This window comes from Merops nubicus, unplaced genomic scaffold (genome assembly GCF_000691845.1).
Source record: "Merops nubicus isolate BGI_N331 unplaced genomic scaffold, ASM69184v1 scaffold10646, whole genome shotgun sequence".
NCBI lineage: Eukaryota > Metazoa > Chordata > Aves > Coraciiformes > Meropidae > Merops > Merops nubicus.
The window spans coordinates 106,420-126,693 of NW_008613045.1; the positions used below are offsets into that span (position 1 = coordinate 106,420).

General features: G+C 35.0%; 1 protein-coding gene across 1 annotated transcript in view; it reads right to left on the reverse strand.

The window, feature by feature from the left end:
• LOC103774367 (regulating synaptic membrane exocytosis protein 2) overlaps positions 1–20,274 on the reverse strand; it is a gene marked incomplete at its 3' end in the record, with an annotated part of 152,814 nt that overhangs the window by 103,117 nt on the left and 29,423 nt on the right. The window contains exons 9-11 of the mRNA XM_008941767.1: positions 18,929–19,100; positions 18,228–18,381; positions 3,053–3,121 (exon numbers count right to left, since the gene is read on the reverse strand). Of these exons, the coding sequence (XP_008940015.1) occupies positions 3,053–3,121; positions 18,228–18,381; positions 18,929–19,100 (395 nt within the window). The remainder of the gene's footprint in view (positions 1–3,052; positions 3,122–18,227; positions 18,382–18,928; positions 19,101–20,274) is intronic.

Sequence of the window (20,274 nt, forward strand, 5' to 3'; positions counted from 1 at the left end):
GACCTTATCGGACCAATACCAGAGAAGTTACATAAAAAGGTGTTGCAGAGAATGAAGCTGAGATTTTCTCTATCAGGAACATGGCAAAGACAGACAGTATATATCTTTCAATGAACTATCAATAAATACATGAGATCAAGGAAGGTCCACAGATTTCATAGAATCGTCAAATGGTTTGGGTTGTGAAGGACCTTTAAAGGTCATCTAGTCCATTGTTTTGAATTCAAGTCAATTAAAGAGGAAGAAAAACAGGACTCTTCTTCTTAAAGGTTTCTGGAGTTTAGTTTGCAGGTTCAATACTTTGACTAAGCGTTAATTTTATGGAGAAGAACACGGAGTACCTGACAGATGTTAGCAGAATACTTGATGTGATACAGTATTTAAATGGCAGAAGGAAACAGAGTAAACTGAAGTGTCGTGTTAAATAAAAGCTCAAAATACAAAATGAAAGAACTGGGGTAAGTAAGAAAGAAAGAAAACAAGAAGAGACAAATTGCTTCATGCGAAGAAGGCATATATTTAAACCAAGATTGTGACGAGTCTGTAAACGAATAGAACCTTAAACAAGAGAAGGATGTAGATGATAAGACAAGATAAGGATAAATCAAAAGACTTGCAGACATAGTGACAGCAGCACAAAAAAGAAAGGCAATAAATACATATTTCAAAAACCAAAAGAACATCAAACTTCCCCACCCACACAGTCAGTCTGAATTAAAATGCAACGAAGGTGTAGAATTGTCAGCAGAAATCCAAAAGCTAAAAGATCCTAAAGGAATTAAAGGTACATTAAAAACTCAGGTGAGGGAAGTAGATTCATTCACTGAACTGTAAAGACCATAATTGTACCAGTTGTCAAAAGAGGCATTTATGAAATAATAAAATTGTAAATCCAGGTTTTTCACAAGAATCCCACTGATGTTAAAGCACCTGGTAAAACTTCTGCAGAACTCCATACCTTTTTTCAGGACAATACAAAGACTTCAGTTTCAAAGTGACTCCCTACCGGGCACTCTAGACAGGTATCTATCAATCTCCTTTTGCCTCCCTTTATTATTAAACTCCAAAGTTAGGTCGGTACATTTCTAATTTAACTGATCAACAGGATTATAAAAGTCCTTCCCTTTGGGAGGACAGGCAATCCAAAAACCCTAGTGTCTACTTAGAACATACAGAAAGCAAACCAACTTAAGATTGAAAGTACAGTAAGTAGGAACAAGGGACTTCTGAAGATCCCTGCCTCTCTGGTTCATACTGCTCTGTCTACATATCCTTTCTGTCTTCTGACTGTAGTAAAGCAAATAGGGGAGTGGGAAAATAAAAATGCCCTAAATTTATCTAAATATACTTCTAATTAAGACAATAACCTGAAAATTAGGTCTGTTACTGTTCGAAGATAAATGGTTTAAGGAAGATAGAAAATTTAGTCATCTTGCATGTACAGCATTTATTCAGTCTCTGGTAAAATTTCTGTAACCTTAGACTGGAGCAAAACCTTTGACCAGAGGTTAACAAAAATCTGCATTTTTATGCAAAAAAAAAAAATAAAATATTCCTTTGGGATAGAGTAAGTTTTATTGTGAAATATCTGCAAGGTTAGATTGTTTCAACATAAACAAAGACAACTTGTGTTTCAAAATGTCTGCTTTCTAGATAACCTAGTAAGAGATGTACAACGAACCACAGTAAATAAACATGCTAACAATATGACTTGCCCTGATTGTACTGCAGTCTGTATAGCAAAATGTTAGTTTAAAAAAAAAAAAAAGGGAAGGGGGGGTCTTCTTGATAACATTTACATGCTGTGTATTAAAAATAAATCTGTTATCTCATTTTCCCAGAAAGCACAAGACCTATGGCAAGGGAACAGCAACACAGCAGGATCAAAAACTAGGCAGAACCTAAGAGATAACCTTGAAATACTTGGAATTTCAGTATACAGGGCAGACACAGGCAATACAGAAATGCATCCAAGCTCAAACTGGTAAGAGTTTTTAAGACAGGAGCGTACAAACTCAAGTAATCATGTAGCTAATTAAATGTTTGCATTTCTGAATACTTGGCTGTGCCCCATCAAGAAGTAGTATCTAGAATTGCCTATATTATCTTCTGTTTTCCTTTATTCCCAGGCCCAGCTGTATTCCTCTGACTCTTGTTTCCTATACATTCTTCCTTAGCCTGCCAGCAGCAGGCACTATATTTTGTGTAAAAGCAACACACATGCTGATGGGTGGCTGTGTGGCAGGAACATGTTTTGACAGAGCAGCTGCATGACCAGGCAGCATATACTGCTCCACCTTTGCTGAGTAAGGGACACAAATCACTGCATATGTACACTTCACCTAGACCTGACCCAAGGGAACCAGAAACTGTTTAACACAGATTACTCTAGTGGGTTAAAACTCTTAGAGCAGCGAGGTAAGGGAATACACACTAAGCTGTGCAGCCTACTCTCTCTGCTGGTACCAGCAGACATCAGTACTGCTTTAAAGGTGTCATGGCTGAATCCTCAGTTGTAGTCAGCAAAAGCATAGCATTCTCTGGTTTTATTGGTTTTGGCTATGATTACAGTATTATCTTTTCTCTTAGAAGAGGAGGAGAAGCACTCTTTCATATAACTTTCATCTCAAATACTTATTAAACTCCCTATTCCAATAATTCTTAGTAAAGCAGATTATCTGTTAAGATACCTCCCATCCTGCTTTAAATGTTCAGGTTTCAGACCTTCCACCATGAACTTTTAAAGGATATATCAAACTTAAATGTCTGTCTAAAAATGAACCAAACAATTCTTCACTTTTAATTAAAAAAAAAGTCTATTTTTTTCATTTTATAGAAGCAAGAAGGAAATTCGCACATTAATTTCTTTCCCTTTGTTGGTAACTTTGGTGGTTAAATATGCATTACGCGTAATATTTATTTTGTGTCTTTTGGAAAAATACACATTCAGGTTCCATTTCTTTTTCACCAGAAAAATATAACATTCACAATAAAAAATTATAAAGACAAAAATTGCTACTGAACATAGAAGAGTAAATTTAGGCAGTAATACCTGAAACAACACCAATTCCATCATCACAGTCATAATCGGAGACTTCACTGTCACTGATTCTTTTGGACCCTGCCAAAAAAAAAAATAAAATTAGAAATGTGTAATTTATTTACCTATAAAGTTCAAACTATCCTCAGCCAATGATACATACATAAATGTAAGGTTTTCATACTAGAAAATGAAGCATTAATATAAGCATATAAGGGAAATAATTAATATTCTACTATTGCATATGTATTGGTGTAGCAACTATTTTCAGCTAAATGTTTAATGTAATATACAAAAAAAGCACTGAAATACAGCTCCATAACATCAAAACATTGCTTTTATGAAATATTTTCGTATGCTTCATATCACTAAGTATTCATTCCATATAGAAACTGGCATCACACTGCTAATCTTCCAGGTTTTCATATACAAGGCACCATTCCTCCCCAAAGACTTTGAATACCAGAAAAATTAATAATAGCAACAATATGAAATGGATGTAATATTTTCTTTATGGTATTAGTAAGCATTATCAGGTGAGTGGGCAGTTTCACAAATATAGTGTGTCCTGAAAAACAAAATCTCTCTGTGAATCTATAGAAGAAGTAAACTATTAAATAATCTATATGAGTACACCTGCAAAATAGCCAGAGCTTAGCTGGCAAAAGCAGATTCCACATCCACAATCAGAGACAAGATGTAGGTCACACAGGACAAATATATATGCCAGTTTGTGTTTAGCCTAATTTAACTTCTGACTTCTGTGGCATCTTTTAAACAGCATCTGATTGTTGACATCAGGATTAAGCACTTGCACATGACTGACAAATATCCATCTACTTGTTTGAATGTAAAAAATCCCCGTTTTTCAGCAAAATGGCGTGTCTGTTGTAAATCTGTGGCCATCTAAAAATAGGTAACAAGAAGGTAGAATCTTTAATCTAATTATCATCAAACCTTCAGTCATGTGCAAGATTTTTTTATTCTTACCACAGGATGATTTATTCTGAAAAACACACACACACACACCCAAGTAAAAACGGGGAGTGAATTTAAAGAAGCCTAAGACAAAGCAGGGTTAACATTCTGTCTGGATAAATGGCAGAGAAGGATCCCTACCCTTCCTTCCCAACAGAAAAGTGGGAGAACAAGGGCTAAGAGGATTTTTGACAAAAATCAAGTTTTCAATTAAAAAAAAAAAAAATTAATCGAATCATGAGGACTGCTGTCATTTTTCAGATTGTCTAACATCTGTCTACCCACCAGGGGACAAGGGAGGTCTTTCTTTAGAAGAAAGACTGTGCTTAAAATATATGTATGGAAAAAGTTCTGTGTTGCACCCTTCTGGCTTTCAGCAGGCAGGGATCCTGGCACCTGAGACTTCTCCTAAGCCATCCTGTTTGCCTTAAGTCACTAACAAAACCATTCTCCACAAACTCTTAAAACTTCTTTTGGAGTCACAGTATTCTCTTGGCCTCTAAAATATGCTAGGTCAGTAAGTTCTGAAGTTTCATTTTGCATTGTGTGAAAAAGAGATAAAAGACAAGAAAGCCTTCTACATTATTTCAATATCCGCCAAGCTTTTTTTATTCTGAGAAATATGAATCAGCATTCTGTATTCTCCTGCAGTCATCTCTGCTTTTGAGCTGAAATATCTTTGTTCAGTTCCTTTGCATATGCAAACTGTTCTGTATTTCTGACTGTTCCTGCTGTATTTGTATGTTTTCTAGCTCTTCTATGTCTTTCATGAGAAATCACAAGCGATCGCAGCAATCAAGGTGTGGGTGTATGAATTTATAAACTAGACTGCAGACTATTTCTTCTGGGATAAAATTGCTTTGTTAAAAATTACTCACCTAGGAAATGGTGTAAGTACAATATACATTAATTCTTTGAAAATGTCATCTAGCCTGCCATTACATTCTGCAATTCCAGTAGAGCAATGTTAAATATTGTTATTTAATTGCAGGAAATGTTGGACATTTTCTCACCAATAGTTAATTAAAATTGGTACAAGAAAAGGCATACTTCATTTTCCTATACCTTGCAATTCTTACATGGTAGAAGTATTAGTTTATTTTATTATAAAAGTTTAGAAACAGCCATGCTGCAATGGGGAGAAGGAAAGGTGTCTTTTACTTTTTGTTACTTTTTGAGTTCGAATGTTTCTGTAAAACAAGAAATAGCAAGCAAGTGATCACAATTAGCACTAGAGAAAACCTAGAAGATGAGGGCAAGAGTGAAGGAAAAGTTTTCAGCCTCCCAAAGGACTTCCTGAGAATCAAGATTTCTAAAAGGAGTAAGTCTGACAAGGACAGTATTCGATCTGATTATTACCATAATTACAATACCATAGAGGCTCAATGAAAATCTCTCTTACTTCCCAAAGAAAGAGCGTTTCTTCCACCTGTCATTTTCAGCAGAGCTTTCTACTGGTGTGGCAATATACATGCCACTGAGCAAGCAGGATTAGTCTCCATTCTCCTTAGCCACTAATTCAAAACCAGGTCATTAAATAGTAACTACAACATTTGCAACCAAACACTAAGCAAGAGAGCTCTACTAGTTTGGCTGAACTTTGGCTGGGATCTAAAAGGCAGAAGCCCCCAAAGAGAGTTGAGAGCAGGGCAATCCTGGCCTTTGGTAACTCTGGTACTGATTTGGCAGCCAGACTGTGGCTGCTGTGCAGAGATGCCGAAAACATCACCCAGGCTGTATCAAAGGGAGCGAGGATCATGGAATGGGAAGATGAGTGCAGCTGAACAGTTGGCTGATGCTCATCACATGAATGCTTGAAAAGGTTCGTATCATGAAAGATGTTAAGAGGGCTGAATCAACTATGATTTGAATGAATGTCATTTACTCAATCTAATTCAGCCATACGAATGAATCTAAGTAATTACAACAGAGGCTGCTTTTCATTTATGTTTATATTTACAGCTAAGTATATCAGCTTTAACATGTTTTTAGAACATTATATTCTGTATCATGGAGACAAGATTTGCATCTCTGAGGATGAAAATAGCCAGCTGTTGTCACAGTAGGCTCTAGACTTCCCAGCTGCATAGCTAAAATTATATCTTGTAGTAGTTACAGGATACATCTGACAGAAAAGAGAGACTAAGAAGCTTCAATGGACCACAGGAATAAAAGACAGAGGCCTGTCTCTCCCTCTCTATCTTCCCACCACAAACTGCATCCATCTTTTCTGGAATACCTCCTAATACTTCAACTCCAAATTACTTTCAGAATCTAGAGATTTTTTTTCTTTTTATATACAGACCTCTGTCTTTGCTCCCATCAAGTTGCAGGGAAAAGCCATGGCATGAGGAAAGTGAACAGGCCAGGACTGAGACCTGCCTTGAGATGGGAGCAGAGAAAGAGTAAAGTCAAGGGAAGAATGAGATTCCAGGGCATTCTCCAATTGCTTTTGCTACCACAAAGAAGAGGGTCTCTTGTAACCGCTGACATCCCTTAAATACAAAAATTTTATCTGTAGGACAACATACAAAGCTTGTTCATATCAGGTCATCTATTCTATCTCCTCAAGCAGAGGCTACCTTAAGCCAATTCTAACAGACTTAAACCTATGGAAAAATAATGTTTAAGTAATGGTTCACCTTTACTTATAAACATAAATTTAAATGCTGGTGATGAAGTCAGAAGAAATTTAAACCAGGAAAAAAGTTGAGGAAGGACGGAGGAAGGAAAGCATGTCAATTAAATATGTAATGTCAAGAAGTACTGCATGGAGTATGTAGCTTTTGCAAAAGGAATCAGATTATATTTAATTAGAATGTCCTCCATTAACTTCAGAAATGGAACAAACTAGAAAGTGTACAGGTCAAACCCTTTATTCAACTATTCATCTGCTATAATTTTATATTATAATTTTATTTTCAACATATTTACAATGTAAGTTTGAAGATTTAGGCTTCAGTCCCACCTTAGCCATGTCTTTTCAAAATACCAATTCCTTATCTAAGTAATTTCAATCTCTGATTGTAAAAGAGAAAAAGATCAATTCATAGTTTACCTGGGAAATGTGACAATGAAGCCTCTCACATATTACTCCAAATGAACATTGCTAATGAAACTGCTCTCTAGTATTTTAATTAATATGTTAAAGTATTTGACAAATACGTTATGAAATATGATACATATTTCAAAAGCAAGATTAAATCCATTCTCACATGAATTCAAAATTCAGTGAAAAGTTTAAGCATGTAACACCTGGGACACAGGGTACATCACATAAATGCATTGGTACCAAGGGTTTGCATATAATTAACACTTTTTTTGATGGATTTTGAACTTGAGGAGTGGCATTAAGTCTTACTGCCATTGCATCAGAATATAGCTTATTAATGAAACATTCTTAGTGATATTGCTACCTTATCATACCATATATATCTTAGTGATATGTGTTACTGTATCATAACATAGCTGGGTGATTAATAGATGGTGAATATGGACTTTTGAATGCCTTACATCAGGTATCATGGTAATTACAGTTTACAAACTGAAGGCAAAATAGACCCCATGCTGTATGATTAGGTAGCGTAACTCTCTCCCAAAAAAAAAAAAAGGCTTAATTCAGCATAACCCCAGCCCCAGTGAACCTGAAGGATATATTATTATTCACTTCAGCAGTTTGTGGTTTAATAGCCTTAAAGCCTTACCTATTAATAGCCTTAAATATCCTTACCTATTACTTCCCTACTGCTGCTGCAGAAGCTACTGTCCCACCTAGCACAACTCTGCAAGAGCATGTGCACAAAAGAAATGGAAGTTTACAGCATGTGCACTGTACCTTTCATTGTAGGCACTTTCTACTTAAATTTTTCCTAGATTACTGTTCTTCCTATATAAATATTTAATTTCTATGAGGCAGAAAAATAATTTTAAATATGGTACTTTTTTAGTGTAAAAACCTTTACATTTTTCGCATTCATGGCTAGTAATAATATGAAGAAAAATAGTGAGGCTTTTTATTACATTTTATGAATCAAATATTTTTTTGTTGTTAACTTTTCACAGTATTAGTGGCCATGGAAAGCTTTAACAACTTCTGAATAAAAATAATATGTAAATAATTTAAGAAATTTTTAGAAAATATTCTTTGGATGTCCAATGCCTGTTAGTGTTTAAGAGGCATTTGGACAATGCATTTAATAACTTGCTGTAACTTTTGGTCAGCCCTGAAGTGGTCAGGCAGTTGGAACAGATGATCATCACAGGTCCCTTCTAACTGAACTATTCTCTTCTATTTCAATAGAACCATGTTTCTCATGGTAACGACATCCTAAATAACTGGAACTTTTCCAAATGAATGAAACAATATGCAATCAAACATTTTCTTGCAAAGCAACTGAAATCTGTGGAGAGTTGTGAAAGAACTTCTGACTTCTACATGACAACTGAAGCTGGCACAGGGCTGTGCTCCACTCTTTAATATACAGAAGAAACAATGCAAAATGTAATACCTTCTGTGCTTCATATATTGCCCATTGATACTTCTGATACATGCCTCAACAGAAGACCAACACATGAGGTTCAAAACTCTACTAAAGTCTGTATGACCAACCAAAATAGTTAATAGAATGGACTAGGAGAGGGGAAAGAATGAAAAATAAAAGTTATCTTAAACATACAAGGAAGCACCAGATTTATGGCTCAGGAATTCTCTGTATTTCTTGGGAGGGGGGGGAGGGAGAGGAAAACGAAAGCAGATTGAGATCCCAAACTGAGGATCATGCCCCTTACAATGCAGGAAGCTTTTACAAGGTTTTGTGGACTCCCTGGGGGAACAAAGCATGTAGAAGCATGCTTATGAGCTCCTTCCCTGAAGCTCACAAAAAGCCTTCACAACCACTTAAAGTAACTTAACATTGCCTGTAATTCTTCCATGTTCAAAGCTGACATATAAGCAACCCTAAAATCAGTCTCACAACAACTGTCTTAAGAACTTGCTCTCTTATATTCATTCTGTCTGCACCTGAGGATTCTTAGTGTCAGCTAAGAATCATGCAGTCTTCCTGTCTCCATGTCAATCTGTCTCTTCATCCTCTTGCACATAATGTTTTTAGGTTTTTGACCAATTTAATCTACATTGACAGAGTGCTATAAAAACCAAATTTAATTAAGTTCCTATAGACTTTTGGAAGTGGTTTCTGAATAGAAAAAGAGCTACATATCAGAATCCCTTAATTAAAAAGAAATTTGTGGCTAATCCCCACATGCAGAAGTCCTCAGTTGCCACAGCAAACACACTCTCTTTCCATGAGAACATATCATAAAATACAGGAAGAATGCAGGATTATTTCAGGACAGAATGAAATAAAAGGAACATTAGAGACTAAAGGTAGATGTAATAGAAAATTAGTTTTATTAGTACTACTCTGAAGAAACATCCTGTAGGGGGTTTGTTTCTTTCCACCATGGCACAGTTTTATTTTATCAATGTGTGTTTCATTTTTTAAAAATAACTAAGAGATAATTTGATGAAGCAATTCTCAAAAAGATTCCAATAATTAAAACTGCAGGAATTGCAAAATGTCCTATATGAAATGCACTACGAAATTTAAGCTTGTAAAAACTGTACATTATTAATTTGTTTATAGTTAAGGCAGACTTCTCAGATATAGCAACTGGAATTGTAACCGAGTATTTAAAACAATACGAAACTGTAAAAATATGTATCTATACAAATACTGCTTTTACCAGTACTTCACTTACCCCATGTCTGTATTCTAAAAATACTTACACTACTTCCTAAGCAGCTGTAATACAACAGTGTACCCTTCAATACAGCTTAAGCAAAATAGCAGTTTCCTAGTATAGTTAACAAAGCTCACTACAGTTTATCTACCAAAGCTCTACCTAAAATAAAGGCAGGAAAAGCAAGTATTGTGTCACAATACTGCTCCAATATCAAAACTGGGATATTAAGTACAGAGGGAGAAAGCCAACAACAGACCTATGACTGAAAAGCAAACAAGAAAAGCCAAGGAACATTTAAGCAATTTAGCATCTGCACAATAGATAGCAAAAGCACACCAACAAAATACCAAATTAAATTTTGCATGTATATGGAAGCAATAAGCATTTCTGGCATGCTGAAAATTTACCTGAATTATATGAATATAAGCCTTTATCTGGAAAACAAATATTTAAATGAAGTAGTGTCAGAGAAAAATATATGAATCAATGCATGTAACAGGGATGGTTAGAACCTTAAACTTCATTATAATTGCTGCTGGTGACTAAAGAATTTGATATTGTAGGCCACATTCATCCAAAACAATAAAACTCAAGCAGCTAGGAGAAATTAAACTACAAAAATGCCAGATATTTCTGGATCAACAATTACACTCTGTAGTCAAAGAGGACTTGTAGAGTTATTAATCATTTCCAACTTGGAAATACAACCACACATTTACTATGAGCAAGAGTTTAACTTCTTAAGGGCTAAATGTATATTCAACTAGGCATACAATATGAGTTGTTACCCCTAAAGCTACTGCATACTGCTGTTGGAGCTTCAGCAGAAATTCATTAGCAGAAGTTTCCTTAGATGTAGCTATGAATCCTACTTAAAATTTAACAGACTCAGAAGTAATGTTCCAGTCAATCTTCTGTCTCCAGCTAGGTCTTGACTGGTAAATATGTACATACTTTATCTACAAATAACTGTTACTAGTGAATTTAAGAGTCCATGATGAATAATTATTTGCAATATCGGATTTATTGTTTGCATTCCTTGGTTGGTTTGTGTGATTTAGCTTTCCATACAGCCATATTAGTTTATCTAAACTTGACAATGTAATACTATGCAAATATCAGGACAATTACGGAAAGGTGAATTGTTACTTTATGTTTGCAGGTTTGTAAATGTGACTTCCATAAGTAATAAGCAGCAGCCACAAAGGCAGAATAACAAATAGTACCTTGCCATTAGCAAGACATTATGAATGTTTTAATTCCTCTGTAGTTGAACAGCTCACAGACATCATCTTAAATATTGAAGAATGGCAGTCCATGACTAAATGATGCACCTCATATAACAAGACATGATAACATTAGAGGAAAATGGAAAACTTCAATTTCTTGCCAACTGGTGCAAAGAATTCACTGGATGACTAGGTACCTTCTGGCAAGTCATACTTTTTCTGACATACATGTACTATTTTAATATGTAGACCATAACACTAAATAACCTCCTACCTACAATTTCTAACTCTTTACATTTTCAAATTTGGTTTCTTGATAAACATAATTTTTGGCCCACCTCCACAATTCCATTAAGCTATATAATTTCAAAGTGAATCATAGTGGGGTTTTTCAGAATCATTTACAAACCTTTAGATGTGAGTTTTACTCCATAACTTCTCTAATATTTATATGCATTTGTACTAATCTCTTCCAGTTATGAATTTCATGAAAAACTGACTCTTTGGCTACAAACTTATGAAAAACAGAGTATGGGGAAATTTTCCAGTTTACTCCAACAACATCAGAAATTTACCAAAGGTTCAAGAGTGCCACCCAAGAGGTGGAAAAAAAAAAAATTGAAAAAAATAAATTAACACAGTCTAGTAATTATTCATGTCATTAAAAACAATGGTCTTCCAGTATTTAGCTACTGGAAAGTTCTGCAAAATGGTAGAGCTTCTTGAAGAGCACAATAATACAGAGATTATAATGGGAGTGAGGAATAAGGAAGCCATATTTGTTTCTGTATGGTTAAAACACATAAAGGAAAGTTGGAATACTAAATATGAAACCTAACTGAAAATTTCAACAGAACCATCACACTGTTATATCACAGAATGGTAGGGGTTGGAAAAGACCTCTACGGATCATCTAAGTCCAACCTCCCTGCTAAAGCAGCTTCACCTAAAGCAGGTTGCAGAGGAATCTGGCCAGGTGGGTTTTGAAAGCCTCCAGAGAACGAGACTCCACAGCCTCTCTGGGCAGCCTGGTCCGGTGCTCCATCACCCACACAGGAAAGGTTTTCCTTATGTTTAGATGGAACCTCCTGTGTTCTAGTTTGTGCCCATTGCCCCTTGCCTTACCACTGGGACCACTTAAAAGAGACTGGTTCCACCATCTTGATCCCTGCCCTTTAGATATTTATAAACATTGATAAGATCCCATTCTCCAGGCTAAAGAAACCCAGATCACACAGACTTTCCTCATCAGGGAGATGCTCCAGTTCCCTGATCATCTTTGTAGCCCTCTGCTGGACTCTTTAGAAGTATCTCCCTGCCTCCCTTGAACTGAGGTGCCCAGAACTGAACACAGTAGTCCAGATGTGGCCTCACTAGAGCAGAGTAGATGGGATAGAGAACATCCCTTGACCTGCTGGTCACACTCTTCTTCATGCACCCTATATATAAGAGTTTATTATGCTTTAACAATTACCTAAAAAACCCAAACCACATTACGTATAGCCAGAAAAGGAAGCTACTTTGCACCTATACCTTCTAGAATCTTCTTAAAGGTCTCCTGACTTGCTATTTTTATTGACTGCCTAGCAAGATTAACTTTACCCTATCCATTGAGGTATTTCAAAAAGAACATTGTTTTCCTGTCACCAATACATGACAGAAAAGTAGTTTAATAACATGATTCTCTCAAGTAGCCAGAGTTACAACATTATAAATAATCAAGTTCCCTTAAACTGTTTCAAAATAGGATTTTAAGTATTTTTGTAGTTTAATTACAACTGAATAAGTTTTATTTTACAATTTGAAAACAACACAGAATTCATATCTTAAGCTTCTTATACTAGGAAAAAGGAAAATGTTTTCACAGTTTAAGGCCTTTTCAGACACCCCTGTATCATGTTAAATACCTTTTAATTAAAGTATTTAATAAACCATAGATGTACAAAAAATACAATAAATAAATCATAGATGTATAATAAATACAATACTGGTATATATCTCATCATTCTAGGAACAAAATATCAATGGATGTAAACCAAGATAACATGCCCAAGGCTGATGGTCCAAAAAAGAAAAATTAAGGAAGAAGCATGAAAGAGAAAAATGTGTTATTGTTGTTCTTTACAGTAAAATTCTTGTAATACATTCATTATTCATAGTCTGTGCCACTGACCATAAAATGCTCCATATTATAACCTGAAAAAAATTCACTGATGCAGGTTTCCAGTAAGTACATCTCACCCATTAGTGAACAGCATTATCATAATTCCCTCAAGATTCAGTGGCATTGGTTTAAAATTATCATATTGATTTACCATATTCAGACCAAACTAAAAGGAAATTGCTGAGAAAGCAAGATCCTCATTCTACAGTAAAAAGAGTCCACAGAGTTCCAAGGAAGTCAATAGCTTTCACTGGTAGACCTCCGTCTGAAAGTGCAGGGGCTCAGATTTCCCCAGGTAAAGGTTCTGATACATTGTAATTTATCACTAGACCTTAATGATTTTGGTACTACTAAATGTATCTCTTAATGTTCTACACTACAGACTTGAAAATTTTACCATTTAAATAATAGAAGAGAAGGCTTGAATTAACAGTTATAACATTCACTTCATTTTTGAGTTGATGGTACAGACACAGAACTTAAAAAAAAAAGCCTCAGCACCCAGCAATGACAAGTCCACCTAAATATGAAAAAGTTCTCCAAAAATTAAGCAATAGGATCCTTTATTTGTGAATTCAGTCTATCATTTTTTTATTCTAGTCAGATATAAAAATTTTTAGCATGTTAGAGTCTCAGCATTGCCCCAGAAAATATTGTCTGACTCAGGAAAATGTACAAAGCTGACAAAAGATGACAAATACTTTTCATGTGATTCAAAACACTTTGTTTATGCATTATGGATTTTTTTTTTTATTCTTATATGAATAAATAAAATTTGGAAAAAAAAGCATTACATATTTTTTTTTGCACACTGTATGCAGATTTTTTTTTGTAAAACATAACTATACCCCATTTCTGGCCCCAAAAATATAAAATATAAAATTTCACTTTTTCAAACCATATTGTGCATTTTCATAGCTATTAAAAGCTGTCCTATAACTGCTGTACATACCTATGCTGCTACTAGAGACCTGAAAATGTCTGGGTTTATTGTTATACTCACATTTCTTCCCTTATTTTGGCATTTAGCTGTTATCTACATGTACAGCCACTCTCTGGTCTGCAGATCAGTAATTCAGAGAGCTTCATTTTAAAGCTGCAAAATCTGACCTAGAAAACTAGTATCAGTTTCTTTTAAATCCTAAGTAATCAGGAAAATTTTAAAATACAAGAAGTAAACCGAAATCTGCTTCTGAATAAATACAAAACAACAAGAAGTTGTTCTTCAAAATACACAATAATCCATTACTCTATCAGCTAAACAGCGTCACTCACACCACACAAAAACATGAATTACATGGACAGAACTGTAAAAGACCGAATGTCTCAGATCCAATTTGATGTCTGTTATCTCTGTATTCTGGACTACATGGAGAAGCAATTTTTGATTTGCAATCCTATGCTATAAACCCTGCTTTGTTTCTGTATCAGTTCTCAGTAAAGAGTAATGTTAACAATAACTTTCATCCCACTGATGCTAACAGCTATGAATACACCATTCAAACCACATTCCATTTTCAATGTAATCTGTACTAAGCCTCTCACCTAATGTGAGATGGAACAGTAATACTGTGGCCTAACCAACAACAGGAATTCACAAATCTTTTTTAAAATAATCTTTAATCTTCTGTTTACAATCTCTTTTCAGAAGCAATACAAAAAGACCTTCAGTTTATCTGTAATACTAGTTGGTGCTGTCTGGAATTCTTAAGGTATGGCTGATTTTATGTCAAACGTTAGAGCAAATGAAGCCATTTCAAAAATTCACTTCAAAAGTTCAGCATGCTAAGTAAAATAGACCTACTTACTACCTTATGTTTTACATAAGAAAAAGCTTAACATACTCATTGGATAAAAACCAGTCAGGACCTAGTAAGACATAATCCTACGTTCTACATTAGTTCCAGTTTCTAAGCAGATGTCTTTCAAAAAATACTAAGGAAAAAGCATGGTAACAATCCTCCATTACTAGGAACTTAATGGATTGTATGGAGCAGAAGATTGGGCAGAAGAAAGTGGACAGCTGGCTTAGATCAGTCTGTACCACAACATAACACCCACTCAAAGATACTGAGAGATAAATATATGTAGAAACTAAGCTACTGTCTCTGAAAGCTGGTTCCTAAAAATATGCCATATGGGGCTCTGTGGGAAGCTTGCACTTTGCTACTGGCTATCTGTAAATATGAGTTCAGTCTTCAAGGATGACAATCTGCTCATCCTGAGAAATGCTATAATTCAGTGATATTAAAAAGAGAATAGAAGTGGTAAGCGTAGGTGGTTCTTTTAAACTACCTTTAGAGAATAACATTTAGGTATTGTCTTCAAATACATGTAGGTATTGTCTTCAAATACATGTATTTATAGTTCCTTGGCAATCATGAAGATAAGAAAACTTAGATGTGTATTTACACAAACAACTTTGTAATTCAAAATATCTCTTTTGTTAATTCTCACACTAACAATTTTTTGTGGCATGCAATAATGTACTTCATATAGTACTCACTTATTCTATACTTAGAGGCATCACAGAAATGAACAAAAGGTGGGAGGACCAAACCGCTCAGATTTTGCAGCCCCAGAAATTGAAATCAGCCTACTCTGTAACAGCACAGTTAAGTGCTTTGAATAAGATAGATAAAGTTGCCAGATATGCCTTGTCTTCATTCTGGGGATTTTTTTCACATTGTTGTAATTTGCCACTGGATAACATTTTCTGCTTCATCATATACAAGAGTTGCCGTTGAAGGATACAAAAAAAAAAAAATAAGCTTCAAAGAAAAGAGATTAAGATATGAAGTTTAACAATATTCTTTTGAAATCTCAAAAAAAAAAAAAAAAACACCGGACTTCTGTATCTTATATTGTAAATATTTTGCTTGGTGAAGGCAATAAATCATAAGATGCATTGTATGCCCTTCACCAGTCCCCTGGTGATGAAGTTTAGTTTAGGAATGGCTTTTTGGAGGCCATCTGGTCCCACACGTGTTTCAGGCTAGCCCAACTTATGTTTCATTGCTTATGGCCTTGTCCAACTGAGTTCTGGATATCTCCAATAGGATGTTTCACCACCTCTCTGGACACCAAGAAATACTTTTATTCTCATTTCAGAGGTGTGACATCAATTAAAAAAAAAAAAAAATCTTATTTTTTAAACTGCTAAATGAATTCTGCTGCCACTGCAGAACTCTGACTAGATGCTGGAGGGATTTTAAATCCAAAAGACCCTGTTCAGTATATGTAAAAATACCTATTTAAACTGAAAATTATTTATGACACACATGGATTCAAGAAGTGCTTATAATCCCAGGATGTTAGAGAAAAATCTTTCTTTATGGGGTCCCAATCTCAGTACAAATGCAAACATCATAATTTATTGTAGGAGTATGTGAATTCTCCAGCAATCCCTACGAGCATGTGACACTGCTTATTTGGTTGAAGTTTTCAGAACCTCAGGTTGTCAAAGTACAACTTAGGGACAGTCAGGCTAAGTGATCTTCATTGCAAAGCAAATCACAGGGTTTCACAAGGCCAGAAGTTCTGGTAAGTCCTTCCCTCTACATTTCCAGACAAACATTTAAGATTCGTCAGCTGAACACATTATTGATACTAGTATTCATATCGGTATCAAGGGAAAAATCTTAGTGACTTTCAAATTCTGAGTCAGGATCATTCAACATATCTTTAGTCAAGTATTACTGTAATCTTTTCTATAATAAAACAGTTACTGTTTTAAGCATTCTTGATGGCAGTTATTTCTCACAGAGACAGGAATTATTACAAAAACAAATGTTTTTTTTTCAAGACTTAATATTTCATGAAAACCAGAACTTCACTAACTTCACAAACAAACAGATACTGTAATGTCTACCTGGATTGTGAAAATAATTTTAGATGGAAAATGTAACTTCCTAAAATGTGTTACAAGATGGCAGAAAAGATAGAAGAAACTTAATTTTAAAACTTAACTTAAAAACACCAATAGTACTTCAGAAGACTGAAGAGGACTGAATTGAAACAGAACTCCTTACCTGTTAAATAACATTTCTTTCTTCATTTTGTGGATAGGTATAATCTTACAGCTTGAAGGCTATGCACTGTAATTCTCTGTTAATGTACCTATCTCAGAATATTATGATATGGAGCATTTTAATCCTTCTCACCATCCAGTGCACAGACATGAAAACTGTAAACTACTTGGAATACTTACATACAAGGGATTATTTAACAGAGATTCCATACAGAACATACGAAATATCCAAGGCTGTTCATGTGACCACAAACATATGTTTCTGTGGGTTTGTGTGAGACATATGCACACACACATCCACATACAAAGACTCAAAAAACCCCAAAGAATTCTGGGAAATAGTTTTTGGTCTCTTGAGGGTTTTGGGTTTTTTATTTATTTTTTTTGTTTTTATATCAGTGTTAAATGATACTTTATCAAGTTAATTGAGTGAAGGATAACTTTAAATCACTGACAGTAGCGAGCAGTTAAACTAGAGAAACAATAAAGTATGAAGGAAACACATTTTATCCTTTGTCTTATTTGTATCTATTTTTCTTAGCATATTGTACACACTCTATTTTCAAACTATCTACAGATAACAAAACTACCGTGGATCAAGCATACCAAATTACAATACAGAACTTTAAGAGGAATTCCATTTGTGAATGTGACCATGTAAAATATTATTAAAACAAGGCAACAGGCCATGGTATTAATTTAGTTACACATGGTGTCATATGCAGGCACTTAAATTTTAAGAAGTATGAGCTAAAGATAAAACTTCAAGATAAAACCAGAACACTGCAAAAGACCAAGATAATTTGCACAAGCTCATGACCTGAACTAGGTGGTCTCATAAGAAAAAAAATGATATATTGTACAGTGTTCAGTATTACCATTTGTAGCATGTTAGACTCTCAACAGTAATTGTAATTACTCAATTCATAACAGCTACAAATTAATACGCAAATTCTATCAGCTTCCCATCTACAAGAATTTAATATACTTTACAGATTAATTGAAATGAACAATCCACAGTGTGAAAAACTAATAACCTACTTTGTAACCTCCGTGTGGGACTCTCGCCATGGAGCTGTCTGCGTGGCAAATATGGTGAGGGATGGGGAAGTGGCAATGAAGAGACATCATGCGTTTGAAGTTTGTACCAGTGAGGTTCGTCATCTAGTAAGGCTGTCTCTAACTCAATAAGAATCTGAAAAAGAAAAAATTATTAGAAGTAGGAAAGCATTATATAACAGAAGATTTTTTAAAAGATATGTTCATAAGTTTTAGTCTGTTATTCTCTTAATGTTAAGGGCTTCATCTGAAGTTTTATAAAAAACTTGCATTTAATATGAAAGGGGTTCCTGTGCCTTTTGCAATGCTAAATATACCAAAAATGTTTCACCAAACCTTTATTACTTCATGACAACCTTTACAGCATTCAAATGTCTTGTAGCAAATTGGTCAGCAACATTTCAACATTAGATAATATAGATTTTAATGAACAATCTTGAAGGAAATTGAGGAACTATGTGCATGCTGTTACCAAACAGAACAAATACACAAAGAATCTCATATTGGTACTATGTGATAAGTATGGGATCACTATTTATTTGCTACTAAGTGAAATAAGGGCAAATACAAAAATTTAAAACAGTTTGTCTTTGCTACATTTAATCGCTTTTTCAAAAATACTGTATCTAGACATGAATATGTGAGCAACTGTATTTCTATCGTAACTACCAATAATTGTATACCTCTCCTAAAAATTCACTTTCTTCCTCTCGAACTCGTGCTTGGTCCCAAAGAGTAATTTCTAACATTCGTTCTCTAAACTCTCTCCGATGAACTGGAGAATAAATGAATGTCTGATTCCACTTAGGTTCCAATGTTTTCTTTACTGTTTTTGTTCTTCTTTTGTTTTTATCACTGCAAAAAATAATAAAAATGTTCAAAATACCATTATACAGTACTAAGTATATCGTGCAAAGCAGAGATTTTTCAAACAGTGGTACATTTAGTAGTACTATAAACCCTCTAATCTATGTCAGGATTCGTCCTTTGTGACAAAATAAAGTTCAGCACACACATTGAGAATAATTCATAAGTCCATAATAAAAGTTAAAAGGTGATTTCCAGTTCTTGTGCCAACTCAAATTTTAAGAAGTTCCTTGGAAAACAGAAAAGTTTTAATATGTTTGTTTTGGAAATGACTTCTATAAAGCAACATATACTTCTGTAAATGGGATTTGCATGAGGCACAGTCTGAGCAAAAAATCTGCATTTCAGGTAAACGAGGCAGCTGGTTGAGTCAAGCTTCCATTCCGGCAGTGGCTGACTCAAATGCAGAGCAGGAGGGAGCAGCTGGTCCACAGGAGGGAATGGTCAGGGAGCTGTGGGCAGCAAGGGGCCTTCTCCACAGGGTTCTTCTGAATAAGTGCTCTGCAGCTGGGAAACCAGAAGCCCTGAGAATGAGTTGCAGGTCTTTTTCCAGAAATATGGGAAGGAAAATTGTTCTCAAAACAGCTCCCAAAATCCTTTGGGCCACCCCAAGGAACCACCCAGGTTTAAAATGATGTATCTCCACTACAAGGCTGGCCATATCTCTCGAGGCCCAGTGAGGCCTCCATGCAAGGCTACCATGGAACTCCTGTCTCTGGCTCCACAGTGCTGATGAAAGCAATATGTTTTGAAGAATATTTCAAGTATTTCTGCTTTAAAGATTTCTTTCTGATGGAAGCAAGTTTCATTGGAAAACTCCCACGCTGCTTCTGCTGAGAATACTGACAAGAGTTCTCATAACAATGCTTAATTTTAAACCTGCTGATTGATGCATAAGGCAGCTGTCATACTAATTTATGTGGCGTTCTTTAATATAGCAATGCAGATACTGTCCGTTTGCTAACACTTGCAACTGTAAAGTGGTTATTGTATTCCTGAACTCTTACTTAGAAGCTGGATCAAAATATTCACTAATAAGTAATATTTTCAGACATATTGATAAATAACATAATTATTTCTATTATATTAAAGATTGTTTACCCTTGAGAAGTGAAATAGGTTACACTGGACAAGTTTTTCCAATGAAATTTCTTTAATCAAA